This window comes from Bombyx mori, chromosome 6, assembly GCF_030269925.1.
Source record: "Bombyx mori chromosome 6, ASM3026992v2".
Taxonomy (NCBI): domain Eukaryota; kingdom Metazoa; phylum Arthropoda; class Insecta; order Lepidoptera; family Bombycidae; genus Bombyx; species Bombyx mori.
Window position 1 is genome coordinate 8,429,284 of NC_085112.1, and position 17,163 is coordinate 8,446,446.

The window sequence follows — 17,163 nt, forward strand, 5'->3', positions numbered from 1 at the left end:
GGTGCCGAGGCTTTGATGTCTGGGCCGGAAGCTCGGAGGCGGTTTTGGCGGGCGACGCGGCGATTTATTTTAGGGGCTCGGGGGCAACCACGGTAATTCGCGGGGTGACCCTGTGTTCGACACAGGACGCAGCTAGGCGGTTCCGTCGCGGTTTTTTGGTCGCGAGCGCAGAGGGCCGTGGCGTGATCGCCCAAACACTTAACACATCGGGGGTGCGCGTGACAGTTACGGGAAGAGTGCCCGTACAATTGACAGTTATGGCACTGGCTAGGAGTGCCTTTTTTATGGGGGGCTTCGACAGCGATACCAGAGAGCCTACAGACGGTCTGTGTGTTAAAGATTTTCTTACCCTCGGGGGTAGGCTGGAGAGCGACTAGAACCATATTATATGGCTCCCTACCGCGACCGGTGTGCATACGGTGCACAGAATTCACTGGTAGGCCTTGTTCTAACAGGTCGGCTTTTACGAGCTCTACATCTAACTCTTTAGGGATTCCGCGTATTACAACGCGGAGTTCGCGCTCCTCCTGGAGCGTATACGTATGGAAACTTATACGCTCCTTACGGAGGTAAGAAGAGAGGGCCCTATGGTCGTCGGGTGTTTGAACCTTAATTTGAATGCCGTTCGCGAGGTTACGGGCATTCGTGAAATTTATATTTTTGGCCTTAAGGGCCAGGCAAACTCGATCCCAAGCTGCCTTCTCCTGAAGGATAACCGGGGGAGGGGTCTGGGTTTTATTTTGTGCCACCGGACGCGGCGACGGAGTGGCACGGGCTGGGGGCGCAACGGGAGTCTGAGGGCGGGGGCGCGACGCGTTCACGGCTTTGCTAATTTTAGCGGCCGCGGGAGCTCGAGACTCCGCGGCACGCTTCTTACCCTTCTGTACCAGGGTGAATCCATCCGTCGATGAGGCGGGGGCGAGGTCGACCTCCATGTCCGAGTCAGAGTCGGAGCACGAGGAGGCGGGTGCAGGCGACCTACGAGCAAGTGTAGGTGTTTTAGAGGGCGCGACGGAGGCCGCGGATGATCGCTCAGCTGAAACGATGGTCACGGCGGACGACGCAGCAGCTTTTCTCGCCAGTATAGGCGACACGGGAGCGGCAGGCACGACAGAGGCTGCGGTGCTCAATGCAGAAGCTCTGCACGCAGGTACAGGCGACGCAGGAGCAGCGAGCGCGGCGGAGTCCTCGAGAGGGCTCGCAGTGTGATTGGCCTTGAAGGCCAAAAACTCCGAGGCGAGCTGTGGGTGGCGAAGTCGGAGGAATTCCGCGAATACAGCGTCCATGATCGCTGAGTACCCAGGTGGGGCGGCCCCGGGTCTTGAAAACACTCGCCTTGCGGCGAGGCCCCAACTTCTCGGACCTGAGCGGTTCTATTGAACACAGGTGGCAATGCGGCGCGATTACTACAGGACAAAGAAAAAGCACAACAAAACAGAAATTACGAAAAGAAACAAAACAAATAAATACTTGCAGGAAACCACTTTGTCGGCAGATGTACCACGAACACAGAAACAACAAAAGGAAACAAAACAAATAATCGGTGGTAGGACTTGTCCGACTGGCTGGCGACCACCCTCCAACTAGAGTCCGCCGCCAAATAGCCTAGCTGTGTTCCGGCGTGTGGGTTGGAGAGCCAGTGTTATTCCTACCCTTTCCTCTTCCTTGTTGGGGGTGAATCTTGGCGATACCTGGAACATGCGGAGCAGACGTGCGTGTGAGCTCGCGGGACGTGATTGTTTGACGGGGGTATAGGGAGACCCAGTGAAACGGTGTTCGCCGCCGCCCGCCGGTCAGTTGGGGACCTGAACCCGGGTGTCACTACTAAACTCCGCCCCGGGAAGCTGTCCCGCCAACCGGTGTAAAATCCTGTCGTGCGGTCGTCGTGCCGGAGTCGGAGACCGGAGTGGATCCCGGCGATCGCACGCAGGGTGGACTGGGGGCCCTTCCATGCCCTGCGTCAGTCGCTCACGCAACCCGTGGTCGAGCACGTACTGTGCTCCGCGCTTTATTCAGGTATTGTCACGATTTCGCCTCGAACATCCTACCCCGCCCAATCCCACTCTCCAAATAAAAAATAAAAATAAAAATGAAAGTTCGAAAAAGGAAAAGGGTTTTGTCGGCGACTCCCCATTCCACATTTAATGTGGATTTTAGCAATGTAAGGGGTCTACATAGCAACCTCGACGCCGTACACCACCATCTTGAGACGGCGCAGCCTGCCCTTCTTTTTCTGACGGAGACGCAGATATCTGCTCCGGATGATACTTCGTACCTTGAATACCCCGGCTACGTATTGGAGCACAACTTCCTGCGTAAAGCCGGGGTGTGTGTATTCGTCCGGGCTGATGTCTGTTGTCGCCGTCTACGAAGCCTCGAACAACGGGACCTGTCCCTCTTGTGGCTGCGCGTAGATCACGGGGGCTGTACCCGAGTCTACGCGTGCCTGTACAGGTCCCATAGCAGTGATGCAGGTTCAGCTCTGATAGAGCATGTGCAAGAGGGGACTAACCGCGTGCTTGAGCAGTACCCATCTGCGGAGGTGGTGGTTCTTGGAGACTTTAACGCTCATCACCAAGAGTGGTTGGGGTCCAGAACCACTGACCTCCCGGGTCGGGCTGCCTACGATTTCGCCTTGGCCTACGGCCTCTCCCAGCTGGTGACACAGCCCACCCGTGTCCCAGATATTGAGGGGCACGAGCCTTCTCTGTTGGACCTTCTGCTGACCACCGATCCAGCCGGATACAGTGTGGTGGTCGACGCTCCACTTGGATCGTCTGATCACTGCCTTATCCGTGCTGCCACACCACTCTCTCGTCCTAGTCGTCGAACGACGACCAGGTATCGAAGAGTTTGGCAGTATTTGTCAGCAGATTGGGATGGATTGCGTGAGTTTTACGCATCCTACCCATGGGGGCGGTTCTGCTTTTCCTCTGCTGATCCTGACGTCTGTGCGGACCGTCTTAAAGACGTGGTGCTCCAGGGGATGGAATTGTTTATTCCCTTCTCTGAAGTGCCCGTTGGGGGTCGCAGCAGACCCTGGTATAACAATGCCAGCAGGGATGCTGCACACCTCAAGCGGTCCGCATACGTTGCATGGGATGATGCTAGGAGACGTCGGGATCCTAACATCTCAGAGGAAAGGCGGAAATATAACGCCGCTTCCAGGTCCTACAAGAAGGTTATTGCCAGGGCGAAATCGGAGCACGTTGCTAGAATTGGCGAGCGACTGAAGAGCTATCCCTCTGGGAGCCGTGCTTTTTGGTCGCTCGCCAAAGCTGCAGAAGGTAACTTTTGCAGGTCTAGTCTCCCACCACTACGCAAGTCCGATGACAGTCTGGCCCATAGTGCGAAAGAGAAGGCTGACCTTCTGGTCAAACTCTTCGCCTCGAACTCGACTGTGGACGACGGGGGTGCCACACCACCGAACATCCTCCGGTGTGATAGTTCCCTGCCGGAGATCTGCTTTACACAGTGTGCAGTCAGGCGGGAACTCCGACTCCTGGACGTCCATAAGTCGAGCGGGCCAGACGGCATCCCTGCAGTGGTTCTGAAAACGTGCGCCCCTGAGCTGACGCCTGCGCTAACGCGTTTGTATCGCCTCTCTTATTGCGCTAACAGGGTTCCGTCTTCATGGAAGACTGCCCACGTCCACCCTATCCCCAAGAAGGGTGACCGGTCGGACCCATCGAGCTACAGGCCTATCGCGATAACTTCCTTGCTTTCCAAGGTGATGGAGCGAATAATTAATATACAACTCCTGAAGTATCTGGAGGATCGCCAGCTGATCAGTGACCGACAGTACGGTTTCCGTCACGGTCGCTCAGCTGGCGATCTTCTTGTATACCTTACTCACAGGTGGGCTGAAGCCTTGGAGAGCAAGGGCGAGGCTCTTGCTGTGAGCCTTGATATTGCGAAGGCCTTCGACAGGGTCTGGCATAGGGCACTTCTGTCGAAGCTACCATCTTACGGAATCCCCGAGGGTCTCTGCAAGTGGATCGCTAGCTTTTTGGATGGGCGGAGCATCACGGTCGTTGTAGACGGTGACTGTTCTGATACCATGACCATTAACGCTGGCGTTCCACAAGGTTCGGTGCTCTCCCCCACGCTTTTCATCCTGTATATCAATGACATGCTGTCTATTGATGGCATGCATTGCTATGCGGATGACAGCACGGGGGATGCGCGATATATCGGCCATCAGAGTCTCTCTCGGAGCGTGGTGCAAGAGAGACGATCAAAACTTGTGTCTGAAGTGGAGAACTCTCTGGGGCGAGTCTCCAAATGGGGTGAATTGAACTTGGTTCAATTCAACCCGTTAAAGACACAAGTTTGCGCGTTCACTGCGAAGAAGGACCCCTTTGTCATGGCGCCGCAATTCCAAGGAGTATCCCTGCAACCTTCCGAGAGTATTGGGATACTTGGGGTCGACATTTCGAGCGATGTCCAGTTTCGGAGTCATTTGGAAGGCAAAGCCAAGTTGGCGTCCAAAATGCTGGGAGTCCTCAACAGAGCGAAGCGGTACTTCACGCCTGGACAAAGGCTTTTGCTTTATAAAGCACAAGTCCGGCCTCGCGTGGAGTACTGCTCCCATCTCTGGGCCGGGGCTCCCAAATACCAGCTTCTTCCATTTGACTCCATACAGAGGAGGGCCGTTCGGATTGTCGATAATCCCAGTCTCACGGATCGTTTGGAACCTCTGGGTCTGCGGAGGGACTTCGGTTCCCTCTGTATTTTGTACCGTATGTTCCATGGGGAGTGCTCTGAGGAATTGTTCGAGATGATACCGGCATCTCGTTTTTACCATCGCACCGCCCGCCACCGGAGTAGAGTTCATCCATACTACCTGGAGCCACTGCGGTCATCCACAGTGCGTTTCCAGAGGTCTTTTTTGCCACGTACCATCCGGCTATGGAATGAGCTCCCCTCCACGGTGTTTCCCGAGCGCTATGACATGTCCTTCTTCAAACGAGGCTTGTGGAGAGTATTAAGCGGTAGGCAGCGGCTTGGCTCTGCCCCTGGCATTGCTGAAGTCCATGGGCGACGGTAACCACTCACCATCAGGTGGGCCGTATGCTCGTCTGTCTACAAGGGCAATAAAAAAAAAAAAAAAAAAAAAAAAATAAAAACTTCCAGAAAGAGCACTTAGTCGGCAGATGTACCACAAACACAGGCCGCGCGAACAATGGCCGGGCTAACAAAAGCCGGGCGAACAAAGACCGGGCGATCGAGTGGACGATGAGCACGTCCGCACGTGACGGGTGCCTCTATCGGAATGACAAACGGTCATCTGATTCCAAGCTATACTATGAACTATACTAGAGACTGATGCCCATATACATACTTATACATGTATGTTTAAGTATAATAATATGCATATCAAATATTTTTATCAGATAAATGTTTGCCGGATGTGGTAATCGACTATGACTAACCTATGACACTAGGCCCAGCAGTCAGGGCATTAACTACGGCACCAACAAGTCAGTCAAATTAAAAAGCTAGGTTGCCAGCACTCACGTTATTCAATAAAAATAGGATCGCTGAAGCTTTGAAACTTTCTGATTACATTCTGTGGGAGAATAAGCTTGACATCCGCCAGGGATCAAGTGGTTAGTGGATCTTTGTAATTTAAGTCTGAAGTCGTCGTGGCCTAAAGGATAAGATGTCCGGTGCATTCGTATCTAACGATGCACCGGTGTTCGTATCCCGCAGGCGGGTACCTATTTTTCTAATGAAATACGCACTTAAGAAATCTTCAAGATTGACTTGCACGGTGAAGGAATAACATCAGGTAGGTAGGACTTCTTGTAAGTCCGTATGGGTAGGTACCACCACCCCGCCTATTTCTGCCGTGCAGAAGTAATGCGTTTCGGTTTGAAGGGTGGCCGCAGCCGTTCTAACTAAACTGAGACCTTAGAACTAATATCTCAAGGTGGGTGGCGGCATTTACGTTGTAGATGTCTATGGGCTAACCACTTAACGCCAGGTGAGCTGAGAGCTCGTCCACACATCTAAGCAATAAAAAAATTAAGTAACAATGATTTCAATAAATAAAGATGTAATCATAGATACGTTGCCAATTTTAAATCACTATTTAAGATGAAAAGTACACATGAATTGCCATTTCAAGCACACAATACGATTTGTAATTTAAAAAATTTCACGTTTTATTAAATTTTTCATATTCAGTTAAATTTAAAAGTTTTTAACTTTCAACTCGATTGTGTAGTCGAACAACAGCTGGATTCATAAAAGTACTGTCCCTGTGGTGTACAAGTAAAGTTTATTGAGATCGACGTTAAGCTTTCTGAATACAAAATGAATCTAGAGATTTTTAGGGTGCGACTGTGAAAGGGGAATGATCTCGCGTAAATTTAACAAGGGAAAATCCAGTCCTGTTAAATTCTACAAACAAAAAAGTAGGAATTCGACTCAAAACTTCTTTAGTCAAACTATATGGGTAAAACGGAAAACTAGTCACTATATTATAAAACGAATAAATATTATTTGTTCTTAATCTTAAATTTAAAACAATCTTGAAACACTTTGGACTTTTTGGCGGGAACGCGAGGAGTGAAGTTGTGTGATTTGTTTTATTTTATCTATTTAGTGTTTCTTCATGTTTAAATGTGTAATAACGGTGATTTATTAACCGTTTAATATCTGTGAAGGTGCACAAATGTAGGAAAATGACACAAAACCGCTGGACGCAACTTCTCGGGATCCCCCAAAAGGTCCACTGAAAAAATCTCAGTAAATGACCACCATTTTACTGCGATTATATTTCATCCCAAATTAATCATCTTCATTTCATTTCATTTCATTTCACTACATATTATCATTTTTCATAAAAATAAGATTATAAATTATAATGACATGACTTAAAAGTCTTAGTTACCAGGTCATAAACTCCCTTAAAAAGAATTGAAACACATTAATTTAAAACTTACGATCATTTCAAAAAAACTTTAACTGGCGTCGCAACAATGGACTTAGATTACTCATACCATAAAATTTTATTTGTTAAGATTAGTCAATTTCAGTCACAAAATTTTCTATCATACAAGCGTTGTAAAAGCGTATACTTTTTATAGTTTATAGAAAACTGTTGTCAATTATTTTTCATAGCTTACACGAGTCGTTGATAGAAGAATCATTCCGATAGAGGCACCCGTCACGTGCGGACGTGCTCATCGTCCACTCGATCGCCCGGTCTTTGTTCGCCCGGCTTTTGTTAGCCCGGCCATTGTTCGCGCGGCCTGTGTTTGTGGTACATCTGCCGACTAAGTGCTCTTTCTGGAAGTTTTTATTTGTTTTGTTTCCTTTTGTTGTTTCTGTGTTCGTGGTACATCTGCCGACAAAGTGGTTTCCTGCAAGTATTTATTTGTTTTGTTTCTTTTCGTAATTTCTGTTTTGTTGTGCTTTTTCTTTGTCCTGTAGTAATCGCGCCGCATTGCCACCTGTGTTCAATAGAACCGCTCAGGTCCGAGAAGTTGGGGCCTCGCCGCAAGGCGAGTGTTTTCAAGACCCGGGGCCGCCCCATCTGGGTACTCAGCGATCATGGACGCTGTATTCGCGGAATTCCTCCGACTTCGCCACCCACAGCTCGCCTCGGAGTTTTTGGCCTTCAAGGCCAATCACACTGCGAGCCCTCTCGAGGACTCCGCCGCGCTCGCTGCTCCTGCGTCGCCTGTACCTGCGTGCAGAGCTTCTGCATTGAGCACCGCAGCCTCTGTCGTGCCTGCCGCTCCCGTGTCGCCTATACTGGCGAGAAAAGCTGCTGCGTCGTCCGCCGTGACCATCGTTTCAGCTGAGCGATCATCCGCGGCCTCCGTCGCGCCCTCTAAAACACCTACACTTGCTCGTAGGTCGCCTGCACCCGCCTCCTCGTGCTCCGACTCTGACTCGGACATGGAGGTCGACCTCGCCCCCGCCTCATCGACGGATGGATTCACCCTGGTACAGAAGGGTAAGAAGCGTGCCGCGGAGTCTCGAGCTCCCGCGGCCGCTAAAATTAGCAAAGCCGTGAACGCGTCGCGCCCCCGCCCTCAGACTCCCGTTGCGCCCCCAGCCCGTGCCACTCCGTCGCCGCGTCCGGTGGCACAAAATAAAACCCAGACCCCTCCCCCGGTTATCCTTCAGGAGAAGGTAGCTTGGGATCGAGTTTGCCTGGCCCTTAAGGCCAAAAATATAAATTTCACGAATGCCCGTAACCTCGCGAACGGCATTCAAATTAAGGTTCAAACACCCGACGACCATAGGGCCCTCTCTTCTTACCTCCGTAAGGAGCGTATAAGTTTCCATACGTATACGCTCCAGGAGGAGCGCGAACTCCGCGTTGTAATACGCGGAATCCCTAAAGAGTTAGATGTAGAGCTCGTAAAAGCCGACCTGTTAGAACAAGGCCTACCAGTGAATTCTGTGCACCGTATGCACACCGGTCGCGGTAGGGAGCCATATAATATGGTTCTAGTCGCTCTCCAGCCTACCCCCGAGGGTAAGAAAATCTTTAACACACAGACCGTCTGTAGGCTCTCTGGTATCGCTGTCGAAGCCCCCCATAAAAAAGGCACTCCTAGCCAGTGCCATAACTGTCAATTGTACGGGCACTCTTCCCGTAACTGTCACGCGCGCCCCCGATGTGTTAAGTGTTTGGGCGATCACGCCACGGCCCTCTGCGCTCGCGACCAAAAAACCGCGACGGAACCGCCTAGCTGCGTCCTGTGTCGAACACAGGGTCACCCCGCGAATTACCGTGGTTGCCCCCGAGCCCCTAAAATAAATCGCCGCGTCGCCCGCCAAAACCGCCTCCGAGCTTCCGGCCCAGACATCAAAGCCTCGGCACCCTCTGCGTCGCAGGCTAAGCCAGCGTTCGTTCCGGCGGCGGTGCCCAGTGTCTCGGCCTGGGCAAAACCGCTGCCGTACACGAACACGGCTACAACTCCCTCCTCCGCGATTCGTCCCGCCCCCGCGACTCGTCCCTCTCCCGCGACTTGCCCTCCGACCGCGTCCGACAATCTCGCTTTAGCGATCGACTTCTTTCAGTCGATCAACTTTGAGCGCGTTAACGCTTTGGGCGACGCCATTCGCGCTGCCTCCACTGCACAACACTTTATCGCCGTTGTGCAGGAATACGCCGACGTATACGCGTCATTAAATACGTACGTCCTCCCCTCACTCCGCCGGTAATCAATGGCGTATATAAGTAGAATAAAGCCCCTATCCGTAACGATAGGATTTTTTAACGCTTACGGTCTCGCAAATCAACGTGATCAGGTTTCTGACTTTTTGCGTGACCACCAAATTGATATCTTTTTAGTGCAGGAGACCCTACTTAAGCCCGCGCGCCGTGACCCTAAAATCGCGAACTATAACATGGTCAGGAACGACAGGCTCTCTGCCCGTGGTGGTGGTACCGTCATTTACTATAGAAGAGCCCTGCATTGCGTCCCGCTCGATCCTCCCGCGCTCGCTAATATCGAAGCATCAGTGTGCCGAATCTCACTGACGGGACACGCGCCGATCGTTATCGCGTCCGTTTATCTTCCACCGGATAAGATCGTTCTAAGCAGTGATATCGAGGCGCTGCTCGGTATGGGGAGCTCTGTCATTCTGGCGGGCGACCTAAATTGTAAACACATCAGGTGGAACTCACACACCACAACCCCGAATGGCAGGCGGCTTGACGCGTTAGTCGATGATCTCGCCTTCGATATCGTCGCTCCGCTAACCCCGACTCACTACCCGCTAAATATCGCGCATCGCCCGGATATACTCGACATAGCGTTATTAAAAAACGTAACTCTGCGCTTACACTCGATCGAAGTAGTTTCAGAGTTAGATTCAGACCACCGTCCCGTCGTTATGAAGCTCGGTCGCGCTCCCGATTCCGTTCCCGTCACGAGGACTGTGGTGGATTGGCACACGCTGGGCATCAGCCTGGCTGAATCTGATCCACCATCGCTCCCGTTTAACCCGGACTCTATCCCGTCTCCTCAGGATACCGCTGAAGCCATAGACATCTTAACGTCACACATCACCTCGACATTAGATAGGTCATCGAAACAAGTTGTAGCGGAGGACTTCCTTCACCGCTTCAAATTGTCCGACGATATTAGGGAACTCCTTAGAGCTAAGAACGCCTCGATACGCGCCTACGACAGGTATCCTACCGCGGAAAATCGTATTCGAATGCGTGCCCTACAACGCGACGTAAAGTCTCGCATCGCCGAAGTCCGAGATGCCAGATGGTCTGATTTCTTAGAAGGACTCGCGCCCTCCCAAAGGTCTTACTACCGCTTAGCTCGTACTCTCAAATCGGATACGGTAGTAACTATGCCCCCCCTCGTAGGCCCCTCAGGCCGACTCGCGGCGTTCGATGATGACGAAAAAGCAGAGCTGCTGGCCGATACATTGCAAACCCAGTGCACGCCCAGCACTCAATCCGTGGACCCTGTTCATGTAGAATTAGTAGACAGTGAGGTAGAACGCAGAGCCTCCTTGCCACCCTCTGATGCGTTACCACCCGTCACCCCGATGGAAGTTAAAGACTTGATCAAAGACCTACGTCCTCGCAAGGCTCCCGGTTCCGACGGTATATCCAACCGCGTTATTAAACTTCTACCCGTCCAACTCATCGTGATGTTGGCATCTATTTTCAATGCCGCTATGGCGAACTGTATCTTTCCCGCGGTGTGGAAAGAAGCGGACGTTATCGGCATACATAAACCCGGTAAACCAAAAAATCATCCGACGAGCTACCGCCCGATTAGCCTCCTCATGTCTCTAGGCAAACTGTATGAGCGTCTGCTCTACAAACGCCTCAGAGACTTCGTCTCATCCAAGGGCATTCTTATCGATGAACAATTCGGATTCCGTACAAATCACTCATGCGTTCAACAGGTGCACCGCCTCACGGAGCACATTCTTGTGGGGCTTAATCGACCAAAACCGTTATACACGGGAGCTCTCTTCTTCGACGTCGCAAAAGCGTTTGACAAAGTCTGGCACAATGGTTTGATTTTCAAACTATTCAACATGGGCGTGCCGGATAGTCTCGTGCTCATCATACGGGACTTCTTGTCGAACCGCTCTTTTCGATATCGAGTCGAGGGAACCCGCTCCTCCCCACGACCTCTCACAGCTGGAGTCCCGCAAGGCTCTGTCCTCTCACCCCTCCTATTTAGCTTATTCGTCAACGATATTCCCCGGTCGCCGCCGACCCATTTAGCTTTATTCGCCGACGACACGACTGTTTACTATTCTAGTAGAAATAAGTCCCTAATCGCGAAGAAGCTTCAGAGCGCAGCCCTAGCCCTAGGACAGTGGTTCCGAAAATGGCGCATAGACATCAACCCAGCGAAAAGTACTGCGGTGCTATTTCAGAGGGGAAGCTCCACACGGATTTCCTCCCGGATTAGGAGGAGGAATCTCACACCCCCGATTACTCTCTTTAGACAACCCATACCCTGGGCCAGGAAGGTCAAGTACCTGGGCGTTACCCTGGATGCATCGATGACACAATATGCGTTAGCATTCATAGCAATTATTTGTTCAAATTTTAAGAGAATATTTGGGGAAATCAATAGTAATAGTATCTCGCGTCAGTAAATTTGCTTTTAGATCGTCTGTTAAGTATTTGGAATGGATGTATACGAATCACGGAAGCTAAAAGTTCAATAGCTATTTTTAAATTATCATTCAAAGTGTTTCTTGTAGAAATGATTCTGGATGAATCAATGTTACACATTTCACAAACCTATTTGTAGTGTCTTTGATCTAAAAGTCAAGAAGCCCAGTGAATTCATAACGAAAAATGCGTTCAAACACGGAAAACACGTGCTCAAATTAAAGACGTCGCCGATTCAGAAATAAAATCGTATAATAAAACCTTCAAATTTATAAGGCTGCATATTTAATTTATAAATTTAATAGGTCAGTCCATTTTCGCCGCTGTGTTTCAAGTGGGGGTGGAAGCATTCACATTACGTTGCCTACGAGCTCGGGTAACCACCGCATGCGTATCCAATAGTTGATCGTTTGCTCTACAGCGTCTTTGTTTGTTTCCCGCAAACATCAGTTAAAAGCACCTCTTAACTTTGGGGTTACTATACACGCGCGTTAACCCAAGCTTAAATGGTCTCAAGCTTAGCCTTATTCGAGAAAACGGACTCTTCTTGCAAATATCTATACTTTGAAAATATTATGGCCACGTTTTAGTTATAGTTAACCAGGTATTATAGGCGGCTTCGTTTGCATTATTCTATGAAAACAAAATTTCGATTCCACGTGAACAGTTTATTTTATTTTATAATGGTGGTGGTACCCTATGTTCTTTTCAGTGCCGTTAACAAAGTGGACACTAAGCTTCATGACGAGTGATTTAATAGTTAAGATCTGAAAGCGTAACGAAAAATTCGTTTTCGCATTTAATAATGCCATAGACATAACCCACTGACATTCTCGCTGAACCTCTTCAGTGGGTCGCGATTCCGATTCAGTGTTAGATTCCGCGAAGCACTGTTCTTGCTAGGGCCAGTGTTAGCACATTATCTCGGGTTGAGCCCCGCGAGCTCGCCTACCAGTAGCAGTGTGGCTGGAATAGCCCCTTAAGGTACCAGTGAATAGACAGGTGAAAAACTATTAATAGTATTAGTTTGTTTTTTTAAATTGATAGTTAATGATTGAAGATGAAATACATTTTTTTTGGCAAGAGATTGATACTTACGATGGCTCAAATTGTGAGGCCACATAAAAAAGTTCCATTGTCCTATCCATTAAGATAGTTCGAGAAAATACTCTGAAGATAAAATAAGAACAGTTAATTGGTTTTGTTAGACTGTGAAATTACATTTTATTATTAATCTAATATCAAAGAAATTGTTTCGTCTATTATAATCTTATTTATGCGTAAAATCGTAATTTAGCTTCAAAATAATAAGATTATCAAATGCTGAAGGATAAACAGTCAAATTTGAATGCTATCGACTAACTAGTGCTAGAAACATTCTTTTTCACTGTGTTGTCTTGATTTATTTTAGTAGCAATGTATAAAAGAAATGTTTCTCACGAACATGTTACTGAAACATTTATAGAGGAAAATATATTTCTGGAATTTATATTAGGTTTTGATGTAGCTCCTTTGCAATTTCATTGTTACAAAAACATATTGGAATATCCTGCAAATATGAAATGTGTTTGCGTAATATTTATATTAATGTATTTTGCGTAATATTTACGTCGATTATAACAAAAAACTCTTATCAAAACAAACAAGACAGTTAAAACTCCAATTTACAAGTTGCAGATTTCAAATTTCTTAATGCAATTTAAAAGTTTTTTGATACCGATATCGTCAATTATGGGAGAAACAAGAACAAGAAAAGAATTAGTTGACGTTTCCTGATTGAGTTTGCGAAAAGTTTAATCTGATTTCTCGCAAACGGAAAAGTGTCAAATGCGTAAACAGAATTTGGCCAATCCATCGTTTTTTTCAAAAGAGGACTTTTAGTTGAATCAATATGGAATCGACTAGTCACCAAAAACTATTGCCTTTACAATATGTGTCACCAATTCCATGGACCCTATTACAGAGCCAGGATACGAGTAACATTTGTCACACTCTAATGTGACCCGTCGTCCTTCAAGTAACCTTCTTTCACATTCCACAATTTTTTTATAGTATTTTGTGTAAAGTAACCACATTTCCTGTTTTAAAATATTTATGAGGAAGAGGCAGAAGTGATAACTGCTAAAACCGTAATCGTTTTCAGCACATTTATAAAAGATCTATATATTAATACGTGAAGCAAAAACTTTGTATCTTTTTACGAAAATTGCGCGGACGGAGGAATATGAAATTTTCCACTTATACAGAATATAGAGAAGAAGTGCACAATGCTAATATTTTTTTAAATTAGTGCTTATAAGATACATTAAATCAATAAAAAAAACATTACACACACTACAATACCATGTATTTGACGCACACACGCATGCAAACTATTTATTGTCAAACTTTTGTTCTTGACGTCTGTGGTTAAATTGAGAATATATTAAATATTGTTTGTCTTTTTTTTTTTTTTTTTATAGTGTAGCCTTGGCGAAATTTGTGATTATAAAAGTATAAATTACAATCATAATAATGTACAAACTTACAATTCCAATTAATTATAGTCAAATTTCGACTACTGCGGGGCCTCTAGTTTTATTTAATATTCAAAGCTTTTTACTAGTGAAATCTCCTCTTTACATTAACTTATTAATTAACAAATACGATATCACGTTAGTCAAAAGAGAGACGTTTTTAGCCAAAGCATTAGATCTACATACTAATTTTATTAAAATCACATTCATTAGTACGTGTTATTTTATTTCGAACATAAGCCAGTTGAGAAAATTGCCTTTAATTGGACAACTAAATTAGAAAAAGGGTAATTGGGCTCGTTTTACAATTATTATACCTTAATAAAGTCACTAACGAACTTATTAGAACCGAAATTTTAATTGGCACTTTAGATTCTGCCTAAATATTTAAGTCGATCGATTAAAAAGGATCAACGCATTCTAAGGGAGATGAACTGTGAAATGAATGCTTGAGGTCATTACTCCGCCGGCCTGAAGATTGGTTTTAGTAATTTAACACGAACAAAAAACGATTCTAGTATTTATTGCGGGCCTAATATATATTGTTGGTCTTGTATTTAAAAGCAAGTTTATTGTGGCGTATAAAGGGCGAGAAAAAGTTCACCGACCTACGCCCAGTTTCGTTTGTTTACGATGCTATAGACTTTAATGAAGACAGAGAAAAGTTGTTTGAAGAGAAATGCGATATTAAAGACAAACTTTCTAGATACCAGCGAAATTTCCAAGTTCATAACGGAATGTTTTGGTTTGGTGTATTTGGAAGGGTTTCGATTTCATTTGTCCTAATTTATCCTGTTCTATTTAAAGTATATAAATTTCTGGCAAATATTTCCCGACAAAATCTATTTATTTATTTATTCTTTATTTGTACACACTGTTAATATAATACAGTAATTGCGATAAGATATAAAAAAATGGCGAGCTTAACTCAACAATTGAGTTATCTACCAGCTAACCGTTCTCAAAGAAGGAAAGCTTTACATGAGTGGGTAGATGAGTACAATCTAATTAATTTAATTATTTATACTATAGACATTAATCTATATATTAATACGTGAAGCAAAAACTTTGTATCCCTTTTTACGAAAATTGCGCGGACAGAGGAATATGAAATTTTCCACACTTATAGAGAATATAGAGAAGAAGTGCACAATGCTAATATTTTTTTTAAATAATGCATAAAATATATATTAAATCAATAAAGAAAACATTACACACACTACATACCATGTATTTGACGCACACACGCATGCATACTATTTATTGTCAAACTTTTGTTCTTGACGTCTGTTGTCAAATTGAGAATAGATTAAATATTGTTTGTCTTTGTTAATATTTTTTATAGTATAGTCCTGGCGAAATTTGTGATTATAGAAGTATAAAATACAACCATAATAGAGTACAAACTTACAATTCCAATTAATTATAGTCGAATTTCGACTACTGCGGGACCTCTAGTTAACGTTATTTTGTAAAAGATGAACAGCGAGAACAAAGATGATTTAATAATTTTAATTGTGATAATTTGTAAGTTTCAACCAACAAACCTCCTATAAGTGTGTTTTTTATTTCAAAACTACATGATATTAATTTGAAAATATTTACAATAGTAATATTTTAATTCATTTATCTGATTTTAATGTTGGTCTTCTGGTTATATATAATACATACATCTTTCCTTAATTTACTAATGAAATTTTCCACATAGGGCGGCTTTAAAATAATTTGTTCTTCATTTTTTATTGCTCCAGACGAGCACACGATTCATCTAGTTTTTACTGGTTAACAAAGATACCACAAAGTAAATTGAGTCACACATCTTGATCATAATTATTGAAGTCTCGATTCTTTTGTATATGCTGATTAAATACTACTATTTAGCGGCAGAAATCGGTAGAGTTGTGATGCCCACCTGTTCAAACTCACAATACGCTATACAATAGAATCCATTAACCAGTAAGTATGTTTCCATATCGAAGTATGAAAAGCAAATTATTTGGTTAAAGCGACATTTTTGCAAATTTACAGGAGAGCCACTTAAAGTTTAAAATTTGGAGAAAATATCATAACGAAAAAACTTCTTCAGCTATTTGAATAGAGTAAACTTAATAAAAGTTCAATTAAAAACATCGAACTGTTGATATGTAATCACTACATAGTATAAAACAAAGTCGCTTTCTCTGTCCCTATATCTGTCTGTCCCTATGTATGCTTAAATCTTCAAAAATACGCAACGGATTTTGATGCGGTTTTTTTCAATAGATAGAGTGATTGAAGAGAAAGGTTTATATGTATAATAACATCCATTAAATTGTGGAGAAATCAATAATAAATTACAGTTTCCGAAGCGAAGCGAGGGCGGGTCGATAGTACCAAATAAAACGCACCTTTAATTACAAAGATAAATGTCGCGTATTAAGGAAAATGTCGCTTAAACCAAATAGCCGTTAACCCCTTGATATATACATAAATTCAATCGTAAATTTAACGTAAGGAAAAGGAAAAATATAGCAGACACTTACTTTAGGTTTATGTCCTCTAAGATCTGCTTCGGGAGCAGATCTAAGATCTCGGAAACGTTTAGGTCGTCCCATTTTTGTTCATGGCCGAATATCTGCTGGGTACAGTTTATGAAAGACTGAATGTCCAAATCAGAGTCCATTGCACCACACTCACAGATCACACTGTTCTATACAATATTTAATACCCAACAATGAAAAATAATACACTGAGATACGACAGATACACTTGTTCCTTATCATTTTAATAGCTTGAACATTAAAAACTTGCGTACTGTATTTAAAATGTATAAATAAATAAAACAATTTATTAGCAACCAGGCTTAGCGACTTAGGCATATTAATGTTACTGTAGTAGTAAGCGTGTTTTAAATATTTTTCTATATTATTGAAAGTTTCCTAATTGACGGTGAAAATTTCATTGAAATCTGTGTAGATATTATAATTTTACCCTGACAAAAATCAATTGTGGTTTTGTTTTCTCAAAGATACCTTT

The 17,163-nt window shown here is 45.1% G+C and overlaps 1 protein-coding gene across 1 annotated transcript in view; it reads right to left on the reverse strand.

The window, feature by feature from the left end:
- The window catches only part of NGR-A33 (neuropeptide receptor A33), a gene marked incomplete in the record, with an annotated part of 90,920 nt that overhangs the window by 58,640 nt on the left and 15,117 nt on the right, over positions 1-17,163 (reverse strand). The window contains 1 exon segment of the mRNA NM_001134277.1: positions 16,670-16,941. Within this exon segment, the coding sequence (NP_001127749.1) occupies positions 16,670-16,810 (141 nt within the window).